This window comes from Rhagoletis zephyria, unplaced genomic scaffold (genome assembly GCF_001687245.7).
Source record: "Rhagoletis zephyria isolate East Lansing unplaced genomic scaffold, Rhagoletis_zephyria_1.1 Rzeph_scaffold_00314, whole genome shotgun sequence".
Taxonomy (NCBI): Eukaryota; Metazoa; Arthropoda; class Insecta; order Diptera; family Tephritidae; genus Rhagoletis; species Rhagoletis zephyria.
The window spans coordinates 23,509-45,707 of NW_016157398.1; the positions used below are offsets into that span (position 1 = coordinate 23,509).

The 22,199-nt window shown below is 36.6% G+C and overlaps 1 protein-coding gene across 1 annotated transcript; it reads right to left on the reverse strand.

Moving 5' to 3' along the window:
- Window positions 1-16,873: 16,873 nt before the first annotated feature.
- On the reverse strand, window positions 16,874-18,391 carry Cyp303a1 (Probable cytochrome P450 303a1). Its single transcript, XM_017610448.1, has one exon. It carries the CDS (start codon window positions 18,389-18,391, stop codon window positions 16,874-16,876), a length of 1,518 nt encoding a protein of 505 aa, XP_017465937.1.
- Window positions 18,392-22,199: the final 3,808 nt, after the last annotated feature.

The following is a 22,199-nucleotide window of genomic DNA, read 5'->3' on the forward strand; positions in this document are numbered from 1 at the left end:
GTCATTCCGGTACGTAGAACCGGCTGTCGTGGGAGAGGTATTAGTATTCAACCATGGTGAAATTATAACAGCTGGTGTAATTAGAGCGATAAGAAAGGTTTGACAATATCTTATTTTAAAATTTGCCTTTAAAAATTTCTATAAGATAACCGAATGTTTAATACCATGGAGCAATTATAAAGAGGTGTAGTAATAAAGAAGCTTTCTCGCTTTATTTTCTTAATTTTCTTGTCATTCGGCTATCTTCTAGAAATTTTGAAAAGCAGATTTTCGAATAAAATGGTGTCAAACATTTCTCCTCGCTCTCATTACTACACCTGGTATCATGATAAAAAAACAGAAGGTAGTTTCACTCCATGGTGTAATAATAACAAGGTGTTGTCAGTAACTTAACCTCACTTTTTCGGCAGGTCTATTCCGGTCACGCATTTTAAAGTAGTAGAAAAGGTACTAATTATTTATTACTTTTAATCCGTTTGTGCATACTATTTCAAATTAAATGTAGGAAAATGTATAGTTACAAGCTTATAAGCCTGAATATATGTTTGTATCGTTAGCTCCACACAGCTTGGACATATATTGTAAGTTATGAAAAAGTAAAGGCCGTAAAATAAAGAAATTTCCTATAACACTGTATATGATTTTTTAAATAGATTAAAACACATAAATACCGATAATATAAGCGAAATCGTAATCTAACCGTGCTGCCGCTCTATTCTAGTGTATCAGTAGTCCATTTGGCTCGATATTATGACAATGCAGCAAAAGATATTTAATATAAAAAAATCGACTTTCCATACGATTTTTGTGTGCGTATTATTTGATAACCACAATATCTTTTATATTTTATATTTTGAGGACAAAAATAATACAAATCCAGCAATTTTAAATATTAATATCGTTCTGAAAACACCAAGTTCTTTAAAAATCGCTATAAAACGAAATACTAAAATGGAGTATTTTAGATACTATTTCCCAACGTATAGTAGTATAAAAATTAAGATCGGAAGCACTGAAAATAAGCATGCCGATCTTGTCAAAATTACAACAAACACGTCGCTACTGACAACACCTTGTTATTATTCCACCATGGTTTATCTCAATGATTTCGGTCCCCATGCTAACCATTTAACTTTTGCTGGCATTATGACAGCTCCATCAAAATCAAGCTTCCAGCTCCAAAAACATAATTTTTCGACTGCCTTTGAAAAAGTTTCACACAATAGCTTTAAATCCTTTGCATGAAAAGCAGAGAAGTTTTTCTCGATTTCAAACGTTTTCGATAATATGCCGAGTTAGACTTAATGAAATAATTGAACCAAGTGGGCGGTGCCACACCCAATTCCTTAAAGTCTATAAACATTTTATTCATTGTTAAGAGGTTGTAAGTATTAACTTGGGGTAAATTAGCGCCAGTTGTTGAAATATCTTAGTTTACGTATTTCCGAAATTTACCGTTATACGGGAAGCGGGTGTAATTTTAGTCCGATTTGAATAATTTTCAACGAATTGCCTTTTCGGTACCACGGTTATTACGTGGACCGAGTTTGATCACTCCGTTACCGAGATACCCATTTGTGGTCATAAGTGAGTGGCGCCACGCCCAATATCCAAAAATTTGTGATAATCTAATTTTCTGCTAAGTGGTTATTGCAATCATCGGTTTTTACTGAATTAGTTTCAGTAGTTATTGATTTATTGCAGTTTCCGTGTTTGTGTAAATTATCGTTACTTGGGAGGTGGGCGTGGCCGTTGTCGGCTTTCTAAGATTTTCAACAGATTTGTTAGATACACCCCAAGCATGGCTCGTACCGAGTTTGATAAAGATTGGTGAAGCGGCTAGTGAGATACAACCTTTCATCACAACACACATTTTGCAAAAATTCATAATTGGGCAATTCACAAGGTGTCGTATTTGTCGTGTTTGTCGTGAAGTCATGATATTTCATGACAGTTGTAAAAATGTTGTTATTGTTTTGTGAAGAAAAATAACACATGACGATACAACTCTGGAACCTATGTTTAGTCGGTGTTATGTGAGGTTAAGTGCTGAGATATAATAAATAATCGTAACAGGTGTTCACAACCGTCGTGTTTTAACACAACTTTTGTTAGGAAAATATAACTTCCCAACACCTTGTGAATTGCCCAAATATTAATTCTCGAAATCTTGCAAAGCCGTTGCACGTAGCACGGATTGTATAACTTGCAGCAAACACACAACAACAAAATACCCCCCTCATAGGGGACAGGTGGATAGGGGATAGGTGGACCCCTCATAAGGGTATTCTCGAAATCTTGCAAAGCCGTTGCACGTATCACGGATTGCTCGGATTGTATAACTTGCAAACACACAACAACAAAATACATGGAAAACAGCATTTCCTATGCAAAGTATGCAACGTCTGGACCCATGAACATATTTTGCAAAAAAGCATAGCAAGATAAATGCGGCTGTGCTAGCTGTTCTGTTGTTGGAATTGCTACATATTTCTCTCATTCCTCTCATCTCGCTAACTTAATTTTTTTTTTATGTATCTTGTTACTGTATTTGATTCAGAATTTCGCTGCTTGCTATGGGGCGTGGGAACAGTCCGATTTCGTCCATTTTCAATAGCCACCTACCTTGGATAAGAGGCAACCTACGTTCCAAATTTCGTTGAGATATCTCATTTTTTGCTCGAGTTATCGTGTACACGGACGGAGGGACGGACAGACAGACATAGCATAATCTACTTCTCTATTCATTCTGATCATTTATGTATACATTTGCCCTTATCTATCTCGATTCCTTTGGGCTGTTACAAACAACCGTTATGTGAACAAAGTGAATATACCCTTGTGCACAAGAGCGCTTGGGTATTAAAATCAATAATTTTAATAAATTATAAAAAGGATACGTCATACATATCTTTCTTTAAAGTGCCGTATCTAGGAAACCTTTTAACGAAACTTAATGAAAAAAAATATATACATATTTCTTCCGTCTTATTATGGGCTATAATTATACATTTTTTACATTAATCTGCAACGTTTAAAAAAAAAAATTTAGTAAACATTTTTCTTTTTGATTTGTTTTTATTATAGCATTTTAAAAAATTTGTATTTTTCAAGGAATGAAACCGATTCAAAATAATGTTCCGGTTTGGGTTTCGGTTTTGCCAAGTGTTTCGGTTTCGGTTTTGGTTTCGTTCTTCAAAATTTATTTCGGTTTTGGTTTCGGTTTCGTTCCGGTTTCGGTTTTTCACAGAAATTTTGTTGATATTATTTAAATCACAATGTCTTAAACGTTGAGGAAAGAAAATCGAAAATTACAGTTCACTGATAATATCAACACTAGGTTCTTTCCCTAACAATCCGGACCGGATTTGGTAATTAGAGAATAAGAGAAACATTTTTTTTTTCAAAAATGGAACAAAGTCCAGAAGTACGGGAACGAAAAAACCACATTTCGTGCCCACAAGTCGAGAAACAGCTGATTCACGTTGTTCTTGTTTTTTTCACTTATACCATGTTCTGACCGACATCGGAAACATGTTTTCGTTGCTAAAACTGGTTTTCGACCTAAAACTTGTGTTTTCGTCCATGTAAAATCTGTCAAACGAAAACCAGTTTTCGCTGAAAACTACACAGATACACAGCAACAACGTCATCACCAGATTCACTTAAATGTTTCCTTTTTGCTGTAAAACTAAAGGTGTATGAAAACTAAAATATAATTGTTATTTTCGTCATATATTTACTACATGATAATGAAACCCCTTCATTTCTGTGTCCTTTACAACTATACACGTGAAAATGAAAATCAAAATGACTTCTTCCAAATAACCGATGCCAGATCGGAGATTTAATTTATTAGGCACCATTTTAGTAGCTTTTTGCGAAAAGTTACCTTGACATACTTATTTACTACTTAACAAGTATTTTAGCAAAGTATTGCTGATTTTGGTTAAATAAATCATTTATTTCAAAGAAATTTTGGTTTATTATTTTTGTAAATTTCTGGAAACCGATTGAAACCTGTGATTGAAATGGTTTCGGTATCGTTCCGTTTCAGGTTAAGATAACGGTTACGGTTTCGGTTTCGGTTTTGAAAAACGAAACGGTTTTAAACGGTTACGGTTTCGGTTTGGGTTTCGGTTTCATTCCTTGGTATTTTTACATAAAAACATTGTCTATCCTGTCAAATTTAAGTACCCAAGTGGGCTACTTAGGCGTATGGACTCTATATCGTCTAACGCTCGAGCAATATGATAAATTGACAATGAAATTTTATGAAATTGTATATTTTTGAAAGAGGAAAGGGGTGTAAAAAACAAAAACAATATGAATAAATCATATTAACTTTACTAAAGGGTCTGAAATCCCTTTAAGAATTGAACTTTGTTGCAAATTCACATGGGAAATCTGCTTGCGACAGGATTCGAGGTATTTTAAGAGACAAGCAGCTATAGCAAGTCTTCAACCCCTGACGTTACAACAAATTCGTATACCAGAAGCCCTCTACCAATGGGGTGCTGTATGCTTCCAAAGGGATGCCTGTAAAAAATAACTGCAACTAACTTTTCAGTGGACTTTATTTCGACTATGACCACGTGCCAATTACTTTAATCCTATATTAAGCTAGTTTAAAAGTTTAAGGCTGCGTTTCTTTATACATTCCGCGGATAATCAAATTTCACAGCCTGAATAAACAGAATGCGTTTGAAATATACGTTAACATATCACCAGGAGCGTTCTAAAGAATAAGTAAACAAAAAAGTTTATTCCAAACGTTCAGAATGAATAAAGAAATTCAGCCTAAATAACATCAAATTAGGGAACTTCATATCCTTATTTAACGAATCTTTAAGTCAATAAACAATTTTTTTTTTTTATTTTAGTTCTTATTGTAATTAAAGCGTGTTGTTGGTTTTTTAACTATAATTTTATTATTCATTAGGTTTATTTTTTTACACACCTTTCCTTTTTCTTGTTTTAATAAAAGGACTAACCTTGAAGCTATCATTGGAGGTCGAATATTCTTTTGCAATGAGAGTTGTTGGTGTTTTGGGCATAAAGGCATGCAATTTGTGCGTTCCTGGAATATATTGTGGCTTTGCGAATCTATCTTGAAGCTTCTGTTTAACTTAAAAAAAATAAAAAAAAAAAAAAGGTTTACTTAATTTTTTTTTGTTTTTTATACGTTGCACGTTAATGTAAAAAAAAAAATACAATTAAAGCCTATAATAATACGGAAGAAAAAAAATTTTTTTTCATTAAGTTTCGTTAAAAGGTTTCCAAGATACAGCTCTTTAAAGCAAGGTATGTATGTATGACGTCTTGTTAAAATTTAAATCCCGTGTAAATAGGCAACCCTACGGCATATTGGCAATATATGCTGCACGTATATTCATGTCACCTAGCCTTCAATCTCTTCAACTTTCATCCAAGTCCTTGGAGATCGCGCGCAGAGGTGGCCGCGGTGACATAAAATGACTCTTCTGCATCATTGTCCATCTGTTTTTCTATTGCACCTTATTGCTGTCAACTACAGCGCAACACTTGACAGACAGCGGACATTCGGCTAATAGGGCTTTCGCACGGAGCAATTTTTCCGGCAACTTTTGTGTTCAACTCACGCAGGGTTGCACGAAAAAAAAATTGAATGGCTAAAAATATCCAAATATAAGAAAATATCAATTTATTCGCCATAAAAAGGCGTTTGCATTGTTCAAATTTGAATTCTACTTTTGGTTGAACGGCCTGTCAACTAATCGCTTTCAACAAAGTTGGTCGCCAGCCAACATTTAGCCATTCAACTTTTTTTTCGTGCAACCCTGCCTGAGTTGANAGTTGTTGGTGTTTTGGGCATAAAGGCATGCAATTTGTGCGTTCCTGGAATATATTGTGGCTTTGCGAATCTATCTTGAAGCTTCTGTTTAACTTAAAAAAAATAAAAAAAAAAAAAAGGTTTACTTAATTTTTTTTTGTTTTTTATACGTTGCACGTTAATGTAAAAAAAAAAATACAATTAAAGCCTATAATAATACGGAAGAAAAAAAATTTTTTTTCATTAAGTTTCGTTAAAAGGTTTCCAAGATACAGCTCTTTAAAGCAAGGTATGTATGTATGACGTCTTGTTAAAATTTAAATCCCGTGTAAATAGGCAACCCTACGGCATATTGGCAATATATGCTGCACGTATATTCATGTCACCTAGCCTTCAATCTCTTCAACTTTCATCCAAGTCCTTGGAGATCGCGCGCAGAGGTGGCCGCGGTGACATAAAATGACTCTTCTGCATCATTGTCCATCTGTTTTTCTATTGCACCTTATTGCTGTCAACTACAGCGCAACACTTGACAGACAGCGGACATTCGGCTAATAGGGCTTTCGCACGGAGCAATTTTTCCGGCAACTTTTGTGTTCAACTCACGCAGGGTTGCACGAAAAAAAAATTGAATGGCTAAAAATATCCAAATATAAGAAAATATCAATTTATTCGCCATAAAAAGGCGTTTGCATTGTTCAAATTTGAATTCTACTTTTGGTTGAACGGCCTGTCAACTAATCGCTTTCAACAAAGTTGGTCGCCAGCCAACATTTAGCCATTCAACTTTTTTTTCGTGCAACCCTGCCTGAGTTGAAAGCAAAAGTTGAACGCTAAATCGCCTTGTGCGAACACCTTTTAACTTCGACAACACCAAAATATTAGAGATAGAGAAGAGAGTGCGAACGAGACTAACATTAGAAGGCCTGCGCATACAACAACAAATACAAGCTGCAATGAATTTCAAAGAAGATCTCAAAAGCATAAATTGCGCATACAGGACAGCAATAAGATGGACGATGATCATGGTGGAATAATAACAAGGTGTTGGCAGTAGCGACGTGTTTGTTGTAATTTTGACAAGATTGGCATGCTTATTTTCAGTGCTGCCGATCTTAATTTGTATACTACTATTCGTTGGGAAATAGTCGGTTGGCGTGGGTAAGGCAGTAAAGGTGATTTCAGTAACTTCCGCGAAGCCTTTCCCATCAGCATTATAAAAGTTGATATAGGTCCGCGGAAGCAAAGTCGGCAGGTTTATCAATCGAGATGATTATGGGCAGATGGTTCGATGCCAAGATCAGCAAAGGTCGCAGTGTTTGCTGTTTATCAGGACAGCGCTTACAACTGTTATGTCAGGCGAGATGCTGCAGCTGCCCATAATCCTGGTGGGTGCGTCGTCGTTCATTAGGCAGAATGTCGAATCGTCTATCTGCTCAGCCAATTGTGTTCCCCTACGACCGTTCGACAGATCTTCCGGGCAGCTGGTGACAGGGGGTATATATACGTTAAATATTTCGAGCTCGACATCACGAGACCGGATAGCAATACCCTGACATTCTAGGGTGGTATGCCTGCGGTCGATGTCTGCTTCGATAAGACGATACTGCACTGTGTGGTGCATTCCATCGTCTGCGGTACTCACCGTCGCCAAAGCGTAAAGGCGCGTAAATCTTCCGCAAAATCTTTCTCTAGAATACTCCAACAGCCGCCTCATTGACCATGCTTCCGCGCCACGGGCATGATTAGTGACTTATAGACTGTGGTTTTCGTACGTCGAGAGAGGACTTTACTTCGGAATTGCCTACTCAGTCCAAAGTAGCACTTGTTAGAAAGATTGATTCTGCGTTGGATTTCTATGCTGACATTATTATCGGTGTTCTGGTTCACAAGTAAACGAAATTCTCCACTTTCTCGAAATTACAACTGTCAACATTGACGTGGGTGCCAAGGCGCGAATGCGCTGACCGTTTTTTTTTTTTTGATGACAGGAGATACTTCGTCTTGTCCTCGTTGACCACCAGACCCAATCGCCTTGCTTTCTTTCTAGCTTGGAAAAGGCAGAACGGACTTCGCGGTTCTTGTTACCGATGATGTCAATGTCATCGGTGTACGCCAGCAGTTGCACGCTCTTGTAAAAATTGTTCCTGAGTGGTTCAGTTCTGCAGCTCTTATAATCTTCTCCAACATCAGATTAAAGAAATCACATGAAAGGGAGACACCTTGTCTGAAACCCCTTTTGATAGCAAACGGCTCGGAGAGGTCGTTCCCAATTCTGACGGAGCTGGTGGTATTGATCTACGTCCTTTTACACAGCCGAATAAGTTTCGATGGGATGCCAAATTCTGATGTCGTGGCGTATAGACAGCTCCATTTAGCGGCTTTAAAGTCGACAAATAGATGGTGAGTGTCGATCCTTTTCCCGCGGGTCTTTTCCAAGATTTGTCGTATTGTGAATACCTGGTCTTTGGTGGATTTTCAGGTCTAAAGCCACGCTGATAAGGCCCAATCAGTTCGTTGAGTGCGGGCTTCAGTCTTTCACTCAATACGGTCCATAAAACCTTCTAACCGATGCTTAGAAGGCTGATTCCGCGGTAGTTGGCACGAATGACGGGGTCGCCTTTCTTGTGGATTGGGCAGAGAACACTTAAATTCCAAATTGATAGTCAGGTGGTGAACATCGACTCCGTCATCATCGACTGGGGACTAGGGTTTGTCTTCTCCATAGCTTTCAGTGCTGCTACCATTCAGTGGGATGGGAAAGTGTTCCCTCCATAATTTAAGTACGTTCTGGACATCAGACACTAGGTCGCCATTCTTGTTCTTACAAGAGTTCGCCCTGATCTTAAAACCTTGCGTAAGTCACCAACCTCTGCGGTAAAATTTTCGGGCGTTTTTCTTGTCGGCCACCATTTTAAGCTCTTCTTACTCACGTATTTCGGCTTCTCTCTTCTTATTGCGGCAAATGTGTCTCGTTTCCCTCTTCAGATCCATAGAGCGGTCTCACATAGCGCTCGTTGCGCCCCATCGCAGCGTGGTCCTGTAGGCGGCATCTGTTTTCTCTGCAGCTTTCTGACACTCCTCATCGTACCAGTTGTTCTTTCGGGCTCGCTGAAATCCGTCTAATTCTTCGGCGGCGGTACTTAATGAGCGGTGAATGTGGTTCCACTGCTCGCATATGTCGGTTTGTTGAAGAGTGCTCTCTGAGAGCAGGTGTGAGAGTCGAGTAGCGAATGCATTGGCTGTCTGTTTTGATTGCAACTTTCCACATTAAGCTTTCCTTATACGTCTCGCTTCCATCTTCAGCTACCTACATGGCTCGCGTTGCGCCCGATCGCAGCGTTGCCCTATAGGCGGCATCTTTTTTTCTGAGCAGCTTCTTAATACTACTCAACGTACCAGTTGTTCTTTCGGGCTCGCTGAAATCCGGCTACCTCTTCGGCTACATTGGTAAAAAAAACGACTTAAAACGGCTAAAATGTTTCAGCTAAAATTATCATGTTTCATTTGAGTAAATCACAAGTAAAAGGACTAAAAAATTCATTAAATTACTTTTAGTAACAAAGAAAACTGTCGTCATACGTACATAGTTAAGCACTACATCAGAAGTCATGTTTGGGTCATTCCATTGAAAAGAGGAAAACGACATAAATTTAAATGTGCCCTAATTATCTCTATTTCAGAAGTAACTTATTTTTAAATGACTAAATTTCATTAATCTGTGGGAAAATATTAAAAAAATCAAAAGAAGTTGTAATTTTTGTCTATGGAAACTTTTATTTCATGCATAATTACTTTTCACGAGTCGCAAGGAGATGTCCCACCAGTCACAACTTTAAATATTTTTTAATATTTCTGTGAAGATTATATAAACCTGAATTTTATTGAAAACGAAAGCGTATAATTCATATTTTACAATATAAATACACCGTTCGTGAAAATTAAGTTTTTTGACTAAAATTCTTCTTTGAGTGCACAAGGGTAAAATTCAGTTCTTTTCAATGTCCCACCAGTAACATTCATTCAAATGATAGTTACATAAAACTAAGAAATCGTTTCGTATTTTTGTTAAAGCTATTTTATACACTAGTTATCGTTCTATATTAACAAAATATCTTTCGCTGTTCTATAAGTTCCGACGACATAGTTGAAATTCACAATTGATCACATTCTGGAGTAAAATGTCCCACTAGTCACAATGGAATGGCCTGTTTGTATTATTTAAACATTACTTCGAGAAAAAAACCAGCAATTTTAATCGAACAAGCCGGTGGCTTTTTAAGTTTTTAACATTTAAATTCTTTAATTTTATTTTGATGTCCATATATTCGAAGCGTTACAGTTTTTAAAGACGCTCACGTAGGAAATGGGTAATTGAAAGCGAATACCTTTCACTTTTGGATCGTAAATGTCTTCTTCTTCGTGCCTGAAACAGCCCGGTCTTTTTCCCGGGAAGAAATGTGCAAGAAGTCAATTTGAAATAACAGCGTTTGTCCGAAAGCAAATTTTGTAAAATACAAAAATGAAAATTAGCCCTAAAGTCTCAAAAATGTAGGTACATATTTGCCAATTTTATTAGCCATATAAGATAAATACACATAAAATCATCGTTTAAAGCTGATTTGTTGATTTCGGACACGAAATGTGGTTTTTTGGGTTCCTCACGCTCTGGGAACTTTTAGCACTTGTTGACACATTCTTGACACACCCTAATTACCGAAACAGCACGGAAGGCATGTGGAACAAACCTAATAAAGGATATTAGCACCATGATACAATTATTCATATTTGTCTTCCCAGAGAGTTTGCTTCTCACCGAAATTCATGCTCTTTTATTCTCATCCGTTTGTTATGTGTTGCGAATAAAACTTCACACTTAAATTTAAGGCATTAGTGGCGTTCCAGATAACTTCAGCTCTGAACACATCGAAAACGACATCACCACACGACACGGCATTAAGGTTTTGTCTACATAATCTAAACGCCTTGTCGACGGCGACATGATTTTTTTGAACTCGGCAGCGACGTCATGAATTTGTTTGAGTTTGACATGAAAGAAGAGGGAGAATCTTATCTATGGCTAGAAAAATGGAAATAGATCCAATCTGGCCACAGCTACATTTTTGGCTAGTCGCAGGGTTGCTGTGTCGTCGCCAAAATACTTATCTACATAGGAGTACGTGTTAAAATAATTTGAGAGCTGTGGTCCGTAGCCCGTCGTTTCCAATGTGTTCCAAGATTTCGTGTAAAAACCTGTAAAACTGTCAAATAACAAAATTACTCTCTTGAGAGAGAGGAGCGAGGGCGTAACAGTAAAAGTCACCTGGAGCCATGGTTGCCACACACTTAGAAAAAATGTTGCCAAAATGTGTTTAAAATAATACCAAAAAGTTACCAAAAGTATTAAAAGCCTTTTTTCTTTTGTAATAAACATTTACACTTTCGAGTTTATATGAAAGTTGCCACACAACCGTTTTATTTATCTATCGATTTTTTTTGTTAGTAGCTTGGCTTCATCACAACAAAATTACAAAAACTCTTTTATCTTTATAATTTTTTCCTTGTTAACGGACCGTACGCTGTAGAAATTAAATGTGAAAAACTTGCCCAAAACTGTTCAAAATTACTTTAAAAAACATCCACATTTTTTTACAAGCGAAAAAACCTATTTTTATTTTCAGTACAATTTCTAAAGTGGAACCACTATTTTTAACTGAAGAAAGATAAATTGCGCATCCACAGGAAAAAATTTACTCGATTTTCGGAACCAGCGAGCTATTCTACGTAGCTCACATTAGGTCAAATGACTTATTTGGCTCTGCGAAAGTCGATATTCGTAAAGACAGTTTCACATTATTTTTTATTGCCATTCTGTAGGGAATACTCCAAAATAACAGAAACTTCACTTTGTTTTTGTAAAATAAAAAACACCGTTAGACAGCAATAAACCAAAGATACACTTTCAAAACGTTATTGACGCGTTCTATTATATCGATAAATGTATCGGTTAATATACCGATAAAGATATCGGTAAATCGGTAAATATGTCGATTAATTAATCGATAATAACAACAGTAAAATATCGATAACAAAGTCGATGAAAATATTGATAACATATTTGATAAAAAACGGATAACAAAAACGACAAAAATGCCGATAATAAATCTATAAAAAGTTTCAATAAAAATCGATAACAAAATTAATTATTATGCCGATAACAAGATCGATAATTATAGCGCAAATTCCGAAGTAGTCTTGAAAACCCTGATACAGTCCCGAGAATACCGAAATAGTCTTGGAAACGTGAATCGGTTTTGAACCGGAAGACCGATTTTTTTCTATTATTTAACTGAACCATTAACCGAACCGAAATTTTCCAAAAATTTTCCGAACCGAAATCGAACCCTTTTTCATAAAGGTTTAAAGGTTCGTTTCGACCAATTTTTAATAGATAAATTTACCCGTTTTTTCTTTTTGTAAAATATGGTAATACATACAGGATTCCCATTTTGGTAAATTGTTACCAAAATTGGTAGAAAAAATTTGGGTTAGTGAAAAGGTGAGTTTTTCCCATTTTGGTAGTTTTTGTTGAACTTTTCGTTGCCGCTTTATTTTTCGTAGTTATCTTTACATTATAAATTTCTTTGCACACTTTTTATATACATACATACGTATAAATGTATGTATATCGATAAAACTCGAACATATCGTTCTCCTTTCAAAACTAATTTTACTGGAACCCAGAGAGCTTTTGATTGCCTAAATATTTTAAATGATTATTTAAATAAAAAGAAAAAATTGATTGGTGTGTGAAAACGCACTATGATTGTTCGGAAAAAAGATGGAAATTGTTAAATAAAACAAGTAAGAAAGTCTAAGTTTGGGCGGAGCCGAACATTAAATACCAGGCGCAAGTATTAAATATATGATTTTCACCTTTCCGAAAGCTACCGCTACATGGTACGCCGGGGTGTATCAATTCTGAGTAAATTAGCGTCCTTAAATTTCGAAATATTGAAGTTTCAAGCATATCTGAAACTAACCGTTATATGAGAAGCGCTCTCAATTTTAGTCCGATTTCAATAATTTTCAACGTTTTGCTTTTATGCGGCAAACACCATAACCATACCGAGTTTGGTACAAATTCGTAGAACGGTTACCGAGATACATATGGGATCATAAATGGGCGGTGCCATGCCCATTTTCCAAAATTTTATTATAAACGTATTGGTAAAGAATTGTTGCAAACATCAATTTTGAATAAATTAGCTTTAATATTTACTGATTTATCGAAGATTTCGTATTTCTCAAAATTACCGTTATATGGATGTGGGCGTGGTTATTGTCCGATTTTAAAAATTTTCGACCGTTAGCAAGGCTAACAAGTGCCAAGTTTGGAAGAAATTGGTGCAGCTTTTACCAAGATATACACTTGTAACCATAAGTGGGCGTGGCTACGCCCATTTTCCAAACATTTATAATATTCTTATTTTTCGTCTAAAACTTATTGCAAATATCAATTTTGAGTAAATAATCTTCAGCAGTTACTGAAGTATCGCAGTTTCCGTATTTCTGAAAATTACCGTTATATGGGAGGTAGGCGTGGTTGTTGTCCGATTTTGAACATTTTCAATACCATCCGCCCTACACCCGAAAGAGGTGCANTTGGTGTGTGAAAACGCACTATGATTGTTCGGAAAAAAGATGGAAATTGTTAAATAAAACAAGTAAGAAAGTCTAAGTTTGGGCGGAGCCGAACATTAAATACCAGGCGCAAGTATTAAATATATGATTTTCACCTTTCCGAAAGCTACCGCTACATGGTAAGCCGGGGTATATCAATTCTGAGTAAATTAGCGTCCTTAAATTTCGAAATATTGAAGTTTCAAGCATATCTGAAACTAACCGTTATATGAGAAGCGCTCTCAATTTTAGTCCGATTTCAATAATTTTCAACGTTTTGCTTTTATGCGGCAAACACCATAACCATACCGAGTTTGGTACAAATTCGTAGAACGGTTACCGAGATACATATGGGATCATAAATGGGCGGTGCCATGCCCATTTTCCAAAATTTTATTATAAACGTATTGGTAAAGAATTGTTGCAAACATCAATTTTGAATAAATTAGCTTTATNACACCATAACCATACCGAGTTTGGTACAAATTCGTAGAACGGTTACCGAGATACATATGGGATCATAAATGGGCGGTGCCATGCCCATTTTCCAAAATTTTATTATAAACGTATTGGTAAAGAATTGTTGCAAACATCAATTTTGAATAAATTAGCTTTAATATTTACTGATTTATCGAAGATTTCGTATTTCTCAAAATTACCGTTATATGGATGTGGGCGTGGTTATTGTCCGATTTTAAAAATTTTCGACCGTTAGCAAGGCTAACAAGTGCCAAGTTTGGAAGAAATTGGTGCAGCTTTTACCAAGATATACACTTGTAACCATAAGTGGGCGTGGCTACGCCCATTTTCCAAACATTTATAATATTCTTATTTTTCGTCTAAAACTTATTGCAAATATCAATTTTGAGTAAATAATCTTCAGCAGTTACTGAAGTATCGCAGTTTCCGTATTTCTGAAAATTACCGTTATATGGGAGGTAGGCGTGGTTGTTGTCCGATTTTGAACATTTTCAATACCATCCGCCCTACACCCGAAAGAGGTGCACGTACAAAGTTTCGTTAAGATATTTATCTCAATTTTTACTCGAGTTATCGTGTGCACAGACGGACGGACAGACGGACGGACGGACGGACGGACAGACAGTCACCGCTTAATCGATTTCTCTTTTCATTCTGATCATTTATGTATACATTTGTCTATATCTATCTCGATTCGTTTTGCCTGTTACAAACAACCGTTATGTGAGGAAAGCTATAATAACCTTGTGCACAAGTGCGCTCGGGTATAAAAAGCCACAAATGGCGGCAAAAAAATTAAAAAAAAATCAATGGGAATTTTTAGCAGCACATTGTTGACTATACTCAAATATTATTTGCTATAAAACTCCATACCATAAATTGCTCTAAAAATTCAGAGTAAAAAACTCAAAATTTAGACGAAAATTTGTTGAATTTTTCTAAATGTTATATATATGTAGTTTGAATCCTTGATTTTTATGGATTTAGTTAAAGAAACAAACCATTTTTACTTGAAAAACATTGCGAATATTAAAAAAAAAATCACCAATTGCTTTTTTGAATCACTGTGTTTGTCGTTGTTGCCTTCAGCTTCATCACTTTCGCTCTTGGTTGAAGGAAACTGAGAATATGCCATTAATATGATCTCAAATACCGTATAAATAGTTGAATAAAAAGTTCCTTGAAAACAATTTTAATTCTTATTGAAATAACTAAGAAAATAAATAAACAATAGTTTTAATTAAAATAACTAAAAAATATAACAAAACAATAGTTTTTATTAAAATAACTATAAAAAAGTTATTGGTAGATATTTTCCAGATTTGGTAGATTTTTTTCGTGTGGATGGTAAGTATTTTTTTCGTCAGTGGAAACCATGTGGCAATATCAAATGTAAAGGCAAACCACAAGGTGTATTTAACAAGGTGGTCTTGGGGCGACAGCTGAGTTTTTTCGCCGTGGAGGGCATTACGTCAAAATGATGTGTTTGTTGTAACTCATACCAATGACAGTGTGGATATCTGCGTACAATTTGTTAGTGTAATTTTTTACTTATATACGGCTAACACCACCTTGTTAAATACGCCTTGGCAACCCATCTTATTTGACAGACACTTGACACTTATCCTTGCGCGTTGTTGCATTTGACACTTGATTGTAAGTACATGTCTATTCTGCGCTGGTAATAAAAATTTTGTAACCGGTAAATAAAGTTCCTTTAATTTTTAAACCCTTTTCGCATTCTGTGTACTCTTGTAACCGATAGATTTTGTTACCATCTCATAAGCTGGTAACAAAATATTACCCCGTGAAATATGCACTGCAAGAATTTCCACAATTCTTCATAGCTGAATTGCTGAATATTTTAACTGCATTACCAACGTACCTAGAATCGCGGTTTCAAGAACTGGTAACATTTTTTGGTAATAAAATTTTCCGGTTACAAAATCTTCGATAACGTGCAAAATAGACCTGTTGAACTTGCGCGTAATTTTTTTTCGAACCATTGAACCGAACCGAAACCTTGGTTCAAAGACCAAAAAACCGTGTTGACGAACCAATTCAAAAGTTCAAAAACGGTTCGAACCGCTGAACCGAACCGACCAAATATTTCATCCGGTTCACGTCCCTGCTTGGAAATCCTGATTTAGTTCCAAGAATCCCAGAATAGTCCTGAAAATCCTGACTTAGTCCCGAAGATCTCTAAAATCCCTGTATAGTGCCCCGATTGAGTCTCTGTGTCTCTATCTATATCCTTTTCGTTATAATTAACGTTATTTAAATCTTTGTTCCTCTATTTTAATCTTTACTTTTATCGGTACCCTCATCCTCATCTTTTTCCTAATATACACGTATCTCTACTTTTACTTTTATGTTTATTATTGTCTTCATCATTGCTCTTAAAGTAAAGTGTTTAAATTTACCTTGATCCTCATTTTGGCCTTTATCTTTACGCATCATTGTTATCGTTTTTATTTTTACCTTTGCCCTTATCCTTTTCTTCATGTATGTATGCACTCACCTTTACTTTCATTCTTGTATTGGTCTTTATCTAAGTATTTTTTTAACCTTTTATTAGCATGTTTTTGTTAAGTTAATACCATGTGCATATATTTAAGTAGCACTTGTTTCCGTCCCAACCATTTCCGTGTGGATTTCAGTTGTATTTGGAAATTTACTCCCAAGTTTCACTTCAAAATTAACATCAATATCTGAAAATTCCTTGTTATCATATAAAATGTGTATTTTGACTTTCCTCTTATCTATAATAAAAACAGCTACAATTTGATTACAATTGCAATTGTTTTATTTAAGTACTAAATAGTTCTATAAAAGCAATTGCCCCACTTTTTATTAAAGCACTAAGTGCCGGCTCTTTCTTTTTGTGTGCGTTTAATTTTATGAGACTTTCCTTTCTATATGCCTAGGCACAATATACGCTCTGAAAGGTTTTACAGCTGCTGTTGCACCATCCAATGGTTCCTCGTCGGGCATTTCCCCTGGTATTGGCATGAATTGAAAATGCTGCAACACGGTTGTTATGAACATGAAAAGATTTTGTCGCCCCAATATATCGCCCATGCAGCGGTGTCGCCCGAAACCAAAGGGATTGTAAGCCTCCGGAATTTTCAATTTTCCATCCATCAAATAACGTTCGGGCTCAAATTTGCTTGGATTAGGAAAATCGTGTGAATTCATAAGCATGCCTCGAAAACACGCGATCACCATAGTGTCTTTAGGAATTGTAAAACCGCTTAGTCGTGTATCACGTATAGCTCGATGAGGTATGCCAAAAGTATTGCCCATGAACATTCGTACTGCTTCTAAAACAATGGCTTCGCAGTATGGTAACTTAGCGCGATCATTCCACTCCGGTAAACGATGCACGCCAATTATTTCTTGTATTTCGTTGTAAGCCTTATCCTGTATCTCTGGATTACGCACCATATGTAGAAAAGCGAATCCCAAGCTCTTGTTGGTGGTTTCCGAACCAGCCAGAAACATGTCCAAACAGACGGCCAATAATTGTTCTTCACTGAAAAACTCACCACGGCTTGGGTTGTCCAGTTCACGCAAATAACTATCCATTAGATCACGTGGCATATCGTAGTTTTTGTATGTTAGGCGATGGTTGTTTACTTCCTTACGTAGAAAGGCGTAAATTCGGTGATGATTCTCAACAAATGCGTTGTAGCCCGAGTAGTTAGGTGCAATAAACCTAATGAGAGGAAAATGGCTGAATAGCGCGCCTACCATGTCCACATTTTGAAACAGTTCAAAAAACATATTGAGTAGATCGGTGATCTCTTCGCTTTTACGATCGTACCGCTTGCTTGCCATCATGGACCATAAGGTGTTCAAGACGTTTACCTTAAACAAATCGTGCATTGATACTTCGGCGCGTTTACCGCCCTGCTCGGCGACAAGCTGCTTCAAATCTTCCAACAGAAAGGAAGCTTCGTGTTGAATAATGCTCACCATGCCTGCACGGGAAAAGCCGAAATCCTTGAGATGCCGCAATATAAAACGACGTTGATCCACCCACAGATCTTCGTCGGTGACCAAAATGCCCTTTTTCGAATTAAATGTTCGCATTCTATAGAAAATACCATCTGGTTTGCCATCGAGATCTTCGTTCGTCATCATTTCGTTTATGGTGTCGCTGTAATACGCGATCACAACCTTATCCTTGCCGATCTTAAGTCCGTATAACCCGTATGGATTTATGTAGTACTTAGCCAATTCGTCAACCGCTTTGCAAAACATGCCGCATTTCAAACGCAATTCGGATATCTGCAGAGCACAACCGACAATTGGATACCATTTTGGTCCTGGTGGAAATTTCGGAGGCTTTTTAACGTCCCAAAAGAGAAAAAGTAAAACTAAAACGGTAAAAAATATAACGGTATAAAACATTGCGCAACTTATAGCCGGTTTTCTTTTGTTCGCTCGTTACGCGGCGGCTGTGCGAAAACACTTCCGGGCTAACGCAACGACTCGCTTTCACTTGTTTACACTTTTTCAGATGTAATTTTCACGTCGGTGCTACAGCATAACACACAAAAGCAGGCACAACAACTTTTGTTCAAATTGGTTTTATTTTACCCTATGCTACAGTCTGTAATCCCCATCCAACCTAGCCTAGGAGTCTCAAATAACTGAAGTTTTCCAATCGTTGCATCATATTTTATAGTGGGTCAAGCGCACAAAATTCAAATAGTGCGAGCACATTCACATGCATGTACATACATTAGTGTTTTCAAACGTGTTCCTATTACATTTTCATTTTAAAACTTTTACATACATACATATGCATGTATATCGGTTGAACGTGTGGTGGCTTAAAGAAAAGTATGTGCTTTTCTCCCCTTTCTTCTGACCAGTGGGGCTATTCTAAAACGGGTTAGCGATAATTTTCGGATCGCTATCGCAAGTGGCCGTATGTTATGAATGGTGTAAGGTTGAGATCAGGGATGAAAAATGGAAATTTCAGATTGTACCTAATATCATAAAATAAATGTACATAAATGAGACAGATTGTACCTAAAAAAAGTTACATCATTAATTTGTAGTTTTTCTATAAATTTTATTTAAAACATGAATACAAAGGATGGAACAAAGGAAAGGACTTAAACATGATTAGGTTTTTTTTTGAACTGAGCCTATATCTATAGACTGTAGTCTAATGGGAATCGGAGAAGCGTTTTTTTGTCTAATTTTGACTACTGGAAAATATTGTCGAAAAAGACAAAAAACACGCTTTGCGAAGTATACTTCTTTATCCAGCAACAACACGAAAAGTCTGCTAATTTATCCGATCCCTTTTAATAGATGCAACAAGTATAGAGAAAATAATCAAATTGCCGTAAGTAACTTCGAAAGCATTTCAAATATATTTCCAAAAATCAAAAAGCGAAATGGGTCAATAATAATAATTGTACCTAAAATCTACTGACTGTACCCAATGTACCTTTAAGTCATCCAACGTCGGAAAAAGGTACAATTGTACCTACTTGTTCATCCCTTGTTGAGATAGCGATATTTGTCGCTAACTTGTTTGAGAATAGCCCCACAGGTGTATGTATGTATGCATGCAAATCTATAGTGTGTCCAACTACTGGCGAAATATATTTTAATTAGTGTTTAGGTAGGAAATAAAGGATCGAATACATCTGCTCAGACCCAACGAGATCAACTCAATGAGAGACCGGTATGCTTGCATGTATTTATAAAAAAATAGTTTTTATTGGACCAAAAAGTAGTGAATAGGCACTGTGGCCAATGGTAACCATCTGTTACAGTGGCGGACCCAGGTAGGGGAAATTGGGGAAATGTCATTACAAGAATCCCACAAGCTACTTGTAGAAAAACTCGGGCAAAGTTCAAACTGTGAGAGTATATCAAAGAAACTCGAAAACTTACTTGCCGAGCGCGTATATGTAACTCGAAATGACTTCGAGAAGCTTGGGGAACAAACCTAATGAATGAATGCTTTTGAAAATTTTAATTCATGGAAAAAGTATGTCAAATTTCACTTGAGTTTGAAATTTTAGCTGTGTGCTAAGCTCGAAGTATTATGTTATTTAAGTAGGCCTAGGGAATTTTCAAAATTTTTTTCAATTATGTACATACTTAGTTTGAATATTTTCACAGGTTCAGAAAACCACGAAAGTTCCAAAATTTTGAATTTTATAATATTATTAAATTTCTTATTTTTAGGATAATTTCCAAAATTTCAAAAATTATCGAAATCCGGGAGATTCTAGAAATTTTGGTAAAATGAGAATATTTTGAAATGTACAAAATTTTTGAGATTTTAGAAATTTTTATATTTTCCAAAATTTTGAGAATTTTATTTAGTCTAAAATCCATCCTAGAATATAAAAATGTGAAACATCACAAATTGTCGAAAAATTCTTATGTTCATGTACTTGTGTGTAAAAAAATTGTTCCACTTTTCTGAACTTTTCCAAAATTTTGTATTCATATAACAAAGTTTGAGAATTTTAAATTATTTGAAAATTTTGAAAACATCAACGTCCAAAAATTTTTTGAATCTTCAAGAACTACGAAAATTTTTAAAATTTTCAAAAACGACGAAGTATGAAAATGTTATCAACATTCGAAAACTTTTAATTTCGTTTGATCAATTTTGTATATTCGACACTTTTACTTAGAAAAAATTTCTTATTATTATTATTATTGTTGGTGATAGAGCACTGCGACCTTAAGATCTATTGTACCCCCTGCACAATAGACCTAAGGTCGCAGTGCACAGCCTCTAACATTCTATCTTCTATCCCCTTCATGGATTATAGTGTGTCTATTAATCCAGTATCCGAGAGAAACTTTAGTATAGAACCTAAGTCTACGGATTTCACTTCGCCTTTGGTTATCAGATGTTCACCCAGGTGTCTTTTGCGTTTATGCATCAGTGCAGGACATTCTTCTAAGATGTGCTGTGCAGTCTCGTTTTCCATCCTGCAAAATCTGCATCGCTCATGCGAGTAAATTCCCAGTAGTCAGGTGATAGTTCAGCCTGCAGTGTCCTGTCAGGATTCCTGTAACAATTCTTAAGTTATTCTTTGATAAGCTCATACATTGCTTGAAGCGTTTTAGGTTATATGTTCCTAAAAGTGCTTTGGACTGCTCTAGACCTGGTAGGTTATCCCAGTAGTGATTCCTCTGAGCTTCTTCCTCTAGCCGAACTAGTTTAGAGAGTGCCCCTTTTCCCAGGCCGCAGAAAGGTTCTGGACCGGTGAAAGGGGTTGATGCACCTTTCTTCGCTAGTTTATCGGCAATCTCGTTTCCTTTAATACCAATATGTCCCGGAATCCAGAGAACCCAAACCCGATTGGTCAGACCAAGAGTATTCGGTATTGCAATTTCAGGGAACTTATTCGTAAGAATATCTAACTTCCCACGACCAAGACACCCTGCTGCCCCGATATTGGTACCAGTCATCCGTAGTAAAGCTCTTTTCGCCTGAGTCTGTATGTAAATATGAAGAGGGGTAAGATCTAAAAGAACCTCCAAGGATGAGGTTGGACAGGTTCTCATGGCTCCCGTTATGCATACGCATGCCAGCATTTGTATCTTGGAGAGCACTTTGATTGCTCCAAGTTTTGAAGTTCTATCGGCCCAAACGATGGCTCCATAGGTTACCATGGGTCGTACTATTGTCGTATAGATCCATCTCAGTATCTTTGGTGTGCAGCCCCAACTCTTACCTGCCATGGACCTACACGTCATAAATGATCTTACAGCTTTCTTCGCAGTTTCTTCTACGTGTGCGTTCCAGAGTAGTTTTTGACCGCCCTATACGCGCTGACATGCGCACTTCAAGATAGCTTAGAAAATAAGGAGACTGCTATATGCGCTTTTCTGGACATCGAGGGGGCGTTTGACAACACCTCACATGCTGCAATAAACAGTGCTTTGATTAGCAGGGGGGTAAACAATACCCTCGTAGCCTGGATTAATTGCATGCTCCGCACCAGAAGGGTAGAAATACAAACCTGTACGAATAATACAGTTGTTGCCGGAACAACAAGGGGCTGTCCACAGGGTGGAGTGTTATCTCCATTATTATGGAATATAGTCGTCGACGGACTGCTCCAAGAGCTAACAGATACTGGACTAACCTGCCAGGGGTATGCCGACGACATTGTAATATTATGCAGGGGGAAATTCGAAAACACCCTGTGTGATAGAATCCAGCTAG

Excerpts from the sequence above, each read along its gene's own strand:
- Cyp303a1 (XM_017610448.1), bottom strand. The coding sequence starts at position 18,391 with ATGTTTTATACCGTTATATTTTTTACCGTTTTAGTTTTACTTTTTCTC.